This window comes from Brassica oleracea, chromosome C7, assembly GCF_000695525.1.
Source record: "Brassica oleracea var. oleracea cultivar TO1000 chromosome C7, BOL, whole genome shotgun sequence".
In the NCBI taxonomy this organism is placed as follows: Eukaryota; Viridiplantae; Streptophyta; class Magnoliopsida; order Brassicales; family Brassicaceae; genus Brassica; species Brassica oleracea.
The window spans coordinates 28736981-28750511 of record NC_027754.1 but is presented as its reverse complement, the minus strand read 5'-3'; the positions used below and the strand labels follow the sequence as shown (position 1 = coordinate 28750511).

Genomic DNA, 13531 nt, shown 5'->3' with positions numbered 1-13531 from the left:
TTAATAATCAGAGGAGCATGATTTTAATGATTCAATGAGACCCAACCAGCAAATAATTAAACCACCAACACAAGTACAATTTTTAAAGGAAAAAGGTATTATTAGTTGTTCCATTTCCAAAATTTAGATAAAATTACTAGAAAGACTGATGCCCTAAATATCAAAGAAATAAAAAAACATGAACTGAACATAAATGAATAAAGCTAAAGAAGAAAAGTTATTACGAGTAAAAATAAAAATAAAATAATTTTAGGCTAATCTAGATGATTAAGTAATTCAGAAAATTAAAGCATACAATTTGTAGATATGAATAAATGGAATGATTAGCAAACTATAACAAATTGATAAATTATTTAAATATTTGATGTACATTAAACCAAATTTTAAAAAGAAAATCTGGGCATATTTGCAACTTAAGGACTAAAGAGAAAAAAATATGCAGACACAAACTAGATGCAAGTTAATAAAAATAAGTTTGTCGCATTCACAAAAACCTTAAAACTGACGCAAAACAATTGTTGGTAAACTATAAAATGAATCCAAAAGTAACTTGACCAACGGGATTGAATAATAATAATTTTATTTTTTCAAATTTTAATTCTACATAGTTTAAAAAATATCAGTTACATAGTTTCAAAAATATCAGTTTAGTTACTGCAGAAGCACGTAAAATGGAATATAAATTATAGACACAAAAAATTTACAGTAAAATAAAATGATATTAAAAAATATAAATAGTTAAAATAATAACAATTCAATGGCTAATATAAGAAATAGGAAGAAGAAGCTAACTACTTGGCCAAAAACCTTTCTACAATTTCAAATCATTACTAAATATGATAATCTCAAAGGGTACTAATCTTAATATGAAATTAAAATTTTCATGATTTGAATCACCTAAAATCATAAGTTTCTATTATTTTGTGTTCAATTCTCGTCAAAAAATTGAAACTGATGTAAATATCAGTTTTCTGTTTGGTTTGACTGCTTCACAATATTTGGCATCTTTGCTATATTGTATGCATTTCGTTTTAAATATTTAAATCTGTGTTATTTTATGTATTATTAAGTAAATATAAAGATAAAAACATATTTAGGCGACATAGCTATTTTCTGGTTGGTTCACGTTCACTAACTAAAATAAAAAATATTTGTATTAACATGTAATAAATTTTTAATATCTGGAGAAAGTGGCAGACCATACCAAGATTAATATATAAGCTTGATGTATAATTCCAGTAACACTTTCTTTCTGTTTTATTGCTGTTTTGATTAAATGATAAGACATGTATTATTTGATAATACAAACGATATCTTCTGTTTTGAGTGAGGCAATAATATAATGGTTATTGCATGTTACATGTAACCAACCACTTACAATCCTTGACAGTTTGCAAAATCAATCAGATCATAACAAATTCTAATTTAGTAGTAGTTTTATCAAAATAATGATTCTGTCGTTTTCTTCCCTCTTTGTAGTAAAAAATAAATTACCCAGCCTCAATCAAATGCGCCTATTAAAGCCCCAGCACTTTCTCCATATTCTTCACACAAAACATCACCAGCTTTGTAAAGAGAGAGTGTTTAGTGTTTTCTTATAACTTATTTATTACAAAACCCTTATAACCCCACTCATATATTCATCAATGGCTTTTTCTAAAATTGCTCTCCTCCTCATTTTGAATGTCTTTTTCTTCACCTTGGTTAGCTCGAATCCAGTCCCTTACCGCAAACCCACTTGTAAAAATGCTCTTAAATTCAAGGTGTGTGCCAATGTGTTGGATTTGGTAAAGGTTTCTCTACCACAAAGATCCAAATGTTGCGGACTTATCAAAGGTCTAGTTGATCTCGAAGCTGCGGTTTGTCTTTGCACCGCCTTAAAAGCTGATCTCCTTGGCCTCAAACTAGATGTTCCCATTTCATTGAGTGTTATCTTAAACCAGTGTGGTAAGAAGGTTCCATCTGGTTTCAAATGTGCCTAGAGGTTGCACAGTTTTAAACCGAGACGCTAAACCATTGCTTCAAAAGTTCGTTTCTTGTTTTGAGATTTCTATTTGTTTCTACCAGTATCCATTGTTGTAATTTTTACTAGTCTAATCAATGAAATAAGAAGTTTTGGTTCAAAAAAAAATTAAAATCAAACGTTGCTTATTGTTTTTAATTAATGGATTCTCTTAAGTGTTACGTGTTATTACAGTACTGTTCCATGAACCTTTTAAACTTAACAACGAACATGAAATAGATGCAACCGATTGAATATTTCATTTATTAGATTCTTATTAGCACGTACTTAATCTTGCATGCCATCACGGTTTACTCTGTCACTGTCGCCACATATTAACCATTTGAAAATTTAATAATCAGAGGAGTATCAAAACTATACTAAAAGCCAGATATAAAGCCCTCTGAGGGGGTCCACGTCGACATGTAAATTCGTCCAATAATAATGCAGCAAATGGCCACGTCATCGCGAGTTAGATAGGTTTGGGCTTCTGATGTCTTACGCGTCGTCTTCAGAACCCTAATTCGATCTTCACTCACCTTTGGACTTCCATCTCTTCCTTCGATCTTCTCTCGCCTTTCGACCTCCATCTCTTCCATCTCTCTTTTCTCCAAAACCGTTTTGCCTAGTAATATCGCCATTAACTGTTCTAATCAAAACTATACTAAAATCATTCAATGGATCCTTTCCACCTTCCTCACCATTTTTCTGTTTATAAATATGTTTTCCTATCTTATGCTTCCGTCAAAGTTGATAATTTTCTCACTAAAATTCATTGCAATGGAACCCACCGGCAAATCTTCGATCTCCACCGAGCGCAAGAACAGCGAGAAGACCGTCGTCTCCTCCGCGTCTGTGAAACCAAGCGGATCTTCGATCTCCACCGACCACAAGATCAGCGAGAAGACCGTCGTCTCCTCCGCGTCTGTGAAACGAAACGGGAAGTCTATTGCCGCCTCCGCGACTGTGATAAAACCTAACGAGAGGACTGCTGTTTCATCTGCCAATCCGATGAACCCAGACGCTGCTACCGCTCTCTCCTCCGCGCGTGGCGAACAAGCGATGTTGTTCAGAGATGTTCCACACGGCCCACGCGAAGCTGACTTGATGTTTCGTTTGATTCACTTCTGGGAGGCTCGCAATCCAAACACGAAAACCTTGATTGAACAAGAGATGCTCCTTATCGACCGAGAGGTTTGTCTGACTTTTTAGCTTCTTCCTCTTGCTTTACTATTGATCGGTTGAGAGAGTTTGGATTTTTTTACACTTCCTCTTGCTTTAGTATAGTTTTGATTGGGATAATATTATATTAATCGATGATTTGGATTGTTCACAGGGTACTGTGATTAGGCGGTAGTAATGCATGTTTTTAATAATCACATTGGTTCATTTGGTATTAACAGGCACCTTGCTCTCACTTCTATGTCATCGTCTCGGGTGTTTATGGATGCCGATGTTCAGCCTACTAGAGATTATCTTGAATGGTAGACAAATATGTATTTAGTTCTTCGTTCGTTCGATTTTTTTTAAACATTTCATGTGGCTTTTCTAACGTATTTGAGCTCCTGTCTTTTTCTCAGGCTGAATTCCAACTCTGATATTGCTAATAGGATTGCAGCTGAGGTAGTCACTAAGCCTGAGTCAGTGACTCTTGAAGAGCTATTCTCTTACATCAAGCAAGACTCTTCTAAGGTATAAGCATTGTTCTGTTTTTGCGTTCGTTTCCATGTATTTGGGTACTTACTAGGCTTATTTTATTTTTCCACAATGAAGGTTGCTTGGTTTGAGTGCATGGCGACAATAGATGATGTTGTCCAGGGTTATGCATGGTATTACATCTCCCGCGGTGGATGTAATAGCAAGGCGGTCAAAGGGCATACTTCTTTGATTTGCAACAACAAGAAGTGCATGAAGACTGAAGTCACAGGCGTACCTCAGTAAGTGCTGAGACTTTTCACCTATGTTTTGGCAGCGTTAGTATCTAATCTTCTTTTGTTGTAGGTACCTCACGAGGATGTCTGTGTATGATAAGACTGAGCAAGCAGTTTTTGTCATTCTTGGTGATGCTGGCAAGGAGCTGACTGGTAAACATGCAGCAGAGTTGGTTGCTAATTACTTTGAGGTATTTTCAAATCTGTCTATGTATAGCAAATAGGTTTGGGTTACGGAAAAGTAGTTATGACATCATCGATTCATATATTATCTCAACTCATGTGCATTTTGCTTGGATGTTAGGCTAATGATGGAGTAGGAGCTGATTACTGCGTGCCTGTTCCGCAAGCTTTACTTGATACAATAGGGCAGACAATTAAGTTTATAGTGAAGGTCTCGGGTCATAATCTGACTGGCAAGACTCAGACCATAACCGTCACCAAGATACTCCCACCAGAAGCTCCACTGCCGTCGACTGTAGGTGTTGGGTCTGGTTCTTCAGGAAGCTCTGGAGATACTGCAGGTGATAAGGCTAGAAAAGCCGCTGAGATCCAAGCAAAACATCCCAAGAGTGGCTAATGGGTTTTCTACTTATCTTCTTATGCAGTGATTGTTTTTTTTGCTGCATTCCAAGTCGTTCTTTTATGTTTCTCTTTTGGCTTTATGTTCTTTTCCTTTCAGACTTCTGGCTTAATACAATTTTGTTATATGGTTTCTTCTTATCCTTCTGAGCAATTTACATATTGTATTATGATTTTTACATATTGTATTATGATCTTTTATGTATTGTATTTACATATGCTGCAATTTGTTGTGATGAGGACAGAGTGCTACGACTCTTTTAAGTTTGTGAATATTCGCAGACATAAAGGGGGACAGCTCTATCTTCTCAGGTTCGTTTCTTGGAGCAGAAGGTAGTAGTAGTAAAGATAAAACTCCACTTTTGATATTTTTTGTTTACGATACTTCCAAAATTTAGGAAAATTTTGATTTGATTGTTCCAATTGTCTCAAATGATGCAGTGTGCAGATGCTTGAAGAGGAGTTGAGAATCAGAAGAAACTAAAAAGACAGGATTGACTTTGCGCTCCATCTATATGCACCACTCTCTTTGCATTGTTTTTTTTTTCTTTGTTGTTGATGTTTTTGGATTGAAGTTTCCTTTAGTCATAACATAAACTATTAATCTTTTCCATGTTATATAGTTTGATCAAAATATAATAATGACTAACTATATACTGTGATCTTATTATCTGTATAGGAACCAATGAAATGGTAATATCTATATATATTTACCACATCATTTGGTTGATGACAACCCAATTCAGAAATATTTCACTTAGTTTGGACAACAATGGAAGCATGATATTATATGATTACTTATCATTGTTTAGAACTAAGTTATTGGACTCATTCGATCGAACACTTAATAATTATAAGATATATGTGGACAACCTTGAATGATTAAAAACAATAACTCTTTATATAAGCCAAAAAATTGAAATTTTAAACAAAATTAAAAAATGATGGGCTGAGGTTCGAACCCTGTTCAAGAGCAAATGCGGATGCTACTCTACCACTATACTAAAGACACTCATTTCAGATATATGCCCAACACTAAAGATATATATAAACCGCTCGGGATAAATTAATTGCTTCTTCATCCTTTTTAACGAGGGAACATATATATGTGGACAACCATGAATGATTAAATACAGTAACTCTTTATATAAGCCAAAATAAAAGAATTTTGACGAAAATTAAAAAATGATGGGATGAGGGTTCGAACCCTAGAAAAGAGCAAATGCCAATGCTACTCTGCCACTAGACTAAAGACACTCATTGGAAATATATGCCCAACACTAAACATATCTATGAACTGCTCGGGATGAATTAATTGCTTCTTCTTCTTTTTTTAACGAGGGAAACTCGACCCTTCCTCTTCTATTTTCAACTGCTTTCCAATCCAAACTCCTCACTATGTCTGATCAAAATCCTTCTTCTTTTGTTCGAACTAGGATTCGGAGGTTTAGCGAGATTGATAACGCATATGGAGAACACTACCAGTTCCGATCGCGAGTCCCGTTCAAGTCGTTTGATGATCGCATCCAAGAAAGTCGATTGATATTCTCCGGAACAATTTCGCCAATCGGGGGTTACTCTCGCCGTCATCATAACCACGAAGCCACTACCGTGTATCGCTCTCTTTGTCTTCGAGGTTTTGTGGTTCAAGGTTCTCTAGATCCTAGGAATCGTGGGTTAGAGGATGTGTTTAGAGTTATTGATGACATAGGGTGGTCTTACACGGTGTTGCATGTGAATCCGTTCTGTCCTAGAGTTGTGAGAGAGTTCATCTCTAACATACCATTCTACGAGGATGGAGCTCTTATTCGAGGATTTTTCTACCGTTTCTCCCCTTCGGTGATCAACCAATTGATGATGAAACCGACTGTCGAGCACTCTTTTCAGTGGAAAGACGTTGTGCTGAATCAGGCAATCACACACCTAACCGGTGGTCAATGTGCTGGATGGACGGGGTTTAATCTGAATGCTCTGCTCGATCCCTTCCAAATTCTATACTGCGTGTGTGAGCGTAGTTGGCTTCCAGGTCCGGACTCTGATTTGATGATGAGAAAGCGTCTCCGCCTCATGTATGCTGTTACCAAATGCAAGCAAATCGACTTTGGCCAGCTTGTGTATGAACAAGTGATCGACATGACCCGCGTAAGAGACTTGGAAACTAGCTTGATATTTCCAAATCTTATTTATCAGCTCTTAGTGCTTCAAAAGGAAGCCCCTCTGTTACCAGGAGATGAAGATCCTATCGGAAAAGGTATCCCCATCTATGACTCCGGAAGTGATGGAAGTGGTCCAAGGGGACGTAGAAGGCTTTGTTAGTGTAATAGGGAAACATTTTTTTGTGAAGTCAATCGTTCTCTCATGAATGTAGCTAACCTATGATCTTTTTGACAAGTAGCTTGTGTTCGAATCCTCTTCAAACGTTGAATCTCAATGAAGTTTATGTTTTGGTGTGATGTCATTGTCTCAATTATCCTTTCAGTTGTTACTATTATTACTCTTTTCGATTCACCATTGTTGAGATGATCTTATTGTTGTTAGAAACAGAAACATATTTATAACCATAAGAAGTTTCTGAATAAACATTTTGGCCAAGATTCTTGGCTTTGTTCAATTCTATGCATTACGTGTTTTCTTGCAAATCCGGAGCAAAACTCTACAGAGCCAAAGCAGTTGTGCTTGGACATAAACAATGCGTCTATAAAAAGGAGCAGTTGAGGTAATTTCAAACCTGTCTATACATAGCTCCAAGTTAGTTGAACTTACATATATTTTTCTTGAATGTTAGTGTAATGAGGGCGTAGAGGCTGATCAGTGCATGCCGGTGCCGCAGGCTCTACTCGATACAATAGGGAAGACATATAAATTCATTGTGAAAGTCTCCGATCATAATTTGTCAGGGAAGACCCAAACCATTACTGTCACGAAGGTATTCCCACCAGAGGCTCCACATCATGTAGCTCTCTTGGAAGAACACGCTGTTCCATCAACATCTGATGATGTCTTGAAGTCTGTAAGTGAGGAATCCGGTCCTATCAAAGGTCTTGATGGTACTGTGGGTGAGAGGGTTAGGAAAGCCTCTGATGGTATGGAATCGGATGAAGCCAAACGTCCCAAGAGTGGCTAATACAGCTTTATCAATCCTCTTATGCCGTGATTGATTTTGCTGCAATTTAAGTTCCGTTTTTATGTTTACCATTTCTATCTTCAGACTTTTGTTCATTGCATGCTTTCTATGTTTCTTTTAATACACTTCCTCTTTTATGGTTTTATATCTTTATAAGAAATTTGCTCATTCTATTATGTTAGTTTTATTTTCCCTTACTACTACGCATACATTCAGACTTTAAATACTCTCTCCTGCCCAACGTATATGTATGATCACATCCAATGCTAACGTCTTTGAAATTACATATTTATTAAATCTTTGATAGACGTGGTTTGGTCCATAAGTTTAGCACTTATCATCAATTAGAATAAAGTAAATTTGTTACTATATACTACTTCCAAAAACGTAAACAGAACAATATATACAGATCTTATCTCCTAGGGAATAACTTCATTATTTAATATAAACCAAATCGAATTACATATCTATTAAATCTTTGACCTACGTGATTTGGTCCATAAGTTTAACACCTAGCATCAATTATAATAAAGTAAATTTGTTACTATCTACTACTTCCAAAAACGTAAACAAAACAATATATACAGATCATATCTCCTAAGGAATAACTTCATCTTTAATATAAACCGAAGCGAATTACACCTACCTCCGTCTTTCAAGAAACACCTTTTTTCTTGCACAATCAAAGAAACACCTAGATTAATTATTCTCTCTTACCTTCGCCATTGGAACCGACAATTAAGCTCATATCAAGTCAATACCCCAAAAGCCTTCAAAGTGTAGGTGTAAAAATTTACAATAAGTCAACAAATTTCTATACCTATTCCTAATTACTGATTTATGAACAGATTGAGTCTAAGGATCACAAGATCGACAGAATGGAGAACCCACCTCCTAACCCTCCTGTCCAAATTGCAGGTAACACAAATCTTTATTTTTAAGTGTTAGATAATTTGTAAAATTTTAAAGTTATATAATTATGTATTTTTACACATGATAAATATGTAATCTAATTATTGTTTACGTTAAGCAGACTCTTATTTAGCTAATTAGACTGCTTACGAAGCTGCTTGCATATCTAACGTATCAATCACGTAAACCATAACCGCACATTGTTCCTATTAACCGATCCGATTGTAACTTTATGAAAAACGCAAACCTTACGTTTCTATGTAATATTGACAATTTTGTTTAATACATAAATACTTTCATTATGAGGAAGCATAACCAATACATGAGTCGCCAATTACGTATGCACTTTCCTTGTAACTACAATGATAATATACACATTAAAATGTATATAGTTGATAACGACCATAATTTACACTTGATTCATTGAGCTAACAATACAAAACAAACACAAGATCATCATCTTCATTGAATAACTTTGAAAACGATCTTATACTATATGCAGCTAAACTGTTCAAAAAATCATTGATAAACTGTTAATGCTAATCTATAATTTCCTACACCCAAACTTACCCATTTGTTAGTGCCAGGCACTATATACTCTAATCTTCATCTAATTAAAGAGAGCATTTGCTGCGTAAACCTTCACTTAGCCAATTCTCAAATATTAAAAATATGGAGGAAATTATTACATGGTTCAAGTCAATGGTTATAAAATTTGGACACCATTTTTACGTTAATTCATGATTCTTTTCTGTGATACTTGCGAATGAATACCCTATATACCATAGATTATATCTGTTAAAATTGTTTTTTTTTTGTGAATTATGCAATAGTGATTTCTGGCACATCGATTCCACAGACCATGTATGTTACAAATTGAAACCAATCACACCGTTCATATTGTTTCAGAAAAACATAATTTTTTTTTATAATAATAAGTATTTATCAAACAAAACGCATCATAATCAAACTTTATCCTATAACACCAAAATATCTAATCGCAGATCTAATGGCTGAAATAGGTGGTGATATGTATAACTACACCATTGTATAAATAATAATAATGCTAAACTGTTATAGATATTTTCAAATGCTAATAGCACAGCCTATTCCTCAATGGTCATATTTTTATTTACTTAAAATCTAATATTAGTTCCAACCATATAGATTAATGATATTGTTTTAAATTATTTATTACCCGCTGCTTTAAGCATTATTCATATTATTAAAATACCTAATTAGTCAAGACAATGGAAAAAACCCAATTGGAAGTGCCATATCATTCAGATAAAATAAAATCCATGTATTGGTTTTGGTAGTAAATAAAATTTGTTTGAATGTAATCATTTATTACAATCAGAGCTTTGAAGTTCAGCCTTAATTAAAATCGCAAGTTTTACAGTCACATCTTACATGCAACACATTCCTCAAAGAATCCACCAACTTTAGGAAGAGATTTTAGTGCGTCCTATCACAGTATGTATAAGAAATGTTTGGGACATCAGAAAACACCAAACAGATAATTCTCAAATTTGCATCGGCTTCCTGTGCTACGACCACCACGTAAGCCTTTTATTGACTTTAACATATACATATATATATGTATTTTCCAATCCACCATATTTGATTTAAACTACTCACTATTTACTTAATTGGTTCGGCACAACAAAATTTGTTCACATTCAGGGACAACTATTAGAAGGCCGTCTCACCGGAAACATTCAGCCGAATGATTCAAAAAACTTAACTGAAGGATATATATATGAGTTTTCAGGATTTTCTGTCATACATAATTCATGACTTCGGAAACTCACCCAACTGCCGTATTACATTCAGATCGACCAAAGGACAATAATATTGAACGTTACAGACATCGGTCCGATATTTCTAGTTCACAATTTATCTCCTCAGAATTACATAAATCTATTGCGCTTAGCCACTATACCCACATACTTACCAGGTAAGTAATTCATTCCAGTATTAATTAAACAAACATGGATGTTTATTCTAAAATCAATGTGCAGATGTCGTCGGGCAGATAGTCATAATACAAAAAATAAAACCGGACCACCCAGAACTCAATATTGATGCCACGATTGGTCTACAGCTGAACAGGTCAGTCTAACAAAATAATTAAAAACGAAATAATAATTATCTTCATACATACATCTCTATCTCAGGTCGACAATTGTTAAACTCATACTGTGCGACAAGCAAGCAGCAGCTTTTAGCATCCTACAAAGCAAGAAGAATAGGAAATTTAAAGTTGTCATCATCACAAGCATAATTCCTAAACTTTTGCGAGGTAAATAATTTTACTAAACACATCAAAAATAATACATAACTAAATTTTTTTTATCAACATAACAATAATATCCAGTATTTTCCAGGCAAACTACTACTCCGTTCATCACCAGCAACAAATTTCCACTTCAACAAATCGATTGATTACATAAAGCTTTTCAAAAGGCGAATAAGAGATCATGCAACATCATTCTAAACATTTATGATAAAAAAATCCGCGCGTAGTAATAACTGAGATAAGTGAACTGTCGTAACCGGAGCATAACATGGCTGAAATCAGTGGCGGAGGCAGCTGGTTAGGAGGGTGGTCAAATGATGCATCATTCGGATTGTTATTCTCTTTCTCACAGGATTTGATACCTAGATTTATTTACATTTTAAACTATTTTATCATTGTTTTTCTTTAGATCTCTACTTCTATATAAAATCTAAAACTCAACTTCTGTCTTTCAATCTTTGCTAAGCAATTTAAATATATAGAGAATAAATTAAAAGACATAGGTGATGTCTCGTGTTAGTGAACAAGAAAGCATGATTAGAGTGAATAAAAAGTCTACTATAAAGATGAGGGTTACAATTGTGTAGAGTTTGTGAATTTAAAAAGTTACTTGGATAAAAAAATATATATACACTGATATACAAAATTTGATCAAACTTTTGTAAATAGCTACTTCATGAATATTTTTCGAATTATTTTGAATTTGTTTCATTATATTTTACAAATTGAAACTATTTTTATTTTAAATTTGAAAACTTAAAACATATAGTTTCAATTATCAGTTTTCAACTATTACAAATAAGATTACGTACGCTTATTTTGAAAAGAAGGTTTTATATTTTAAGTAGGTTATTGGAGTACTGTTTATTTTCGTGAATTTATTCGAGATGAGATTCCGATCTTTTAAAATAAGAGATTCCGATCTTCTAAAATCTCGGACTTGGTTCTTCATATTTTATTAGTTAATCGTGTTACCATAATATAAATACTTACTTCAAAATAAAAGAAAAATTAAAAACAAATTTTAAAATTAGTTAATTTAAGTTAACAATGATAATGTAACAAATTTAAATATATTATCCGCGCATAGCGCGGAGAAAGGTTCTAGTGATTTTAATGATTCAATGAGACCCAACCAGAAAATAATTAAATCACCAACACAAGTAAAAAATTTAAAGGAAAAAGGTATTATTAGTTGTCCCATTTCCAAAATTTAGATAAAATTACTGGAAAGACTGATGCCCTAAATATCAAAGAAATAAAAAAACATGAACTGAACATAAATGAATAAAAGAATGTCCATACCTAGCTAAAGAAGAAAAAGTTATTACGAGTAAAAATGAACAAAAATAATTTTAGACTAACCTCGACGATTAAGTAATTCAGAAAATTAAAGCATACAATTTGTAGATAGGAATAAACGGAATGATTAGCAAACTATAACAAATTGACAAATTATTTAAATATTTGATGTACATTAAACCAAATTTTAAAAAGAAAATCTGGGTATATTTGCTACTTAAGGACTAAAGAGAAAAAATATGCAGACACAAACTAGATGCAAGTTAATTAAAATAAGTTTGTCGCATTCACAAAAAACTTAAAACTGACGCAAAATAATTGTTTGTAAATTGTAAAATGAATCCAAAAGTAACTTGACCAACGGGATTGAATAATAATTATTTTATTTTTTCAAGTTTTAATTCTACATAGTTTCAAAAACATCAGTTACATAGTTTCAAAAATATCAGTTTAGTTACTGCAGAAGCACATAAAATGGAATATAAATTATAGACACAAAAAGTTTACAGTAAAATAAAGTGATATTTAAAAATATAAATAGTTAAAATAATAACAATTCAATAACTAATATAAGAAATAGGAAGAAGAACCTAACTACTTGGCCAAAAATTTTCTACAATTTCAAATCATTACTATTTATGATAATCTCAAAGGTTACTAATCTTAATACAAAATTAAAATTTTCATGATATGAATAACCTAAAATCATAAGTTTCTATTATTTTGTGCTCTATTCTCGTCAAAAAATTGAAACTGATGTAAATATCAGTTTTCTGTTTGGTTTGACTGCTTCACAATATTTGACATCTTTGCTATATTGTATGCATATCGTTTTAAATATTTAAATTTGTGTTATTTTATGTATTTTTATATAAAATAAAAGACAAAACACATATTTACTAATATTGAATAACATTTTGGCGAAATAGTTATTTTCTGGTTGGTTCACTTTCATTAACTAAAATCAAAAATATTTGTATTAACATGTAATAAATTTTTAATATCTGGAGAAAGTGGCAGACCATACCAAGATTAATGTATAAGCTTGATGTATAATTCCAGTAACACTTTCTTTCTGTTTTATTGCTGTTTTGATTAAATTATAAGACATGTATTATTTGATAATACAAACAATATCTTCTGTTTTGAGTGAGGCAATAATATAATGGTTATTGCACGTCAACCAATTACAATCCTTGACAGTTTGCAAAATCAATCAGATCTTAACAAATTCTAATTTAGTAATAGTTTTATCAAAATAATGAATCTGTCGTTTTCTTCCCTCTTTGTAGTGAAAAATAAATTAGCCAGTCTCAACCAAATTCGCCTATTAAAACCCTAGCACTTTCTCCATATTCTTCACACAAAACATCACA

The 13531-nt window shown here is 33.1% G+C and overlaps 1 protein-coding gene across 1 annotated transcript; it reads left to right on the top strand.

The window, feature by feature from the left end:
* The first annotated feature begins 1646 nt into the window (after positions 1 to 1646).
* Positions 1647 to 1982, top strand: LOC106303017 (14 kDa proline-rich protein DC2.15-like). Its single transcript, XM_013739396.1, has one exon. It carries the CDS (start codon positions 1647 to 1649, stop codon positions 1980 to 1982), a length of 336 nt encoding a protein of 111 aa, XP_013594850.1.
* The last annotated feature ends 11549 nt before the right edge of the window (positions 1983 to 13531 follow it).

Bases quoted from the DNA above. Each gene is read 5' to 3' on its own strand.
- LOC106303017 (XM_013739396.1), top strand. From the start codon at position 1,647: ATGGCTTTTTCTAAAATTGCTCTCCTCCTCATTTTGAATGTCTTTTTC.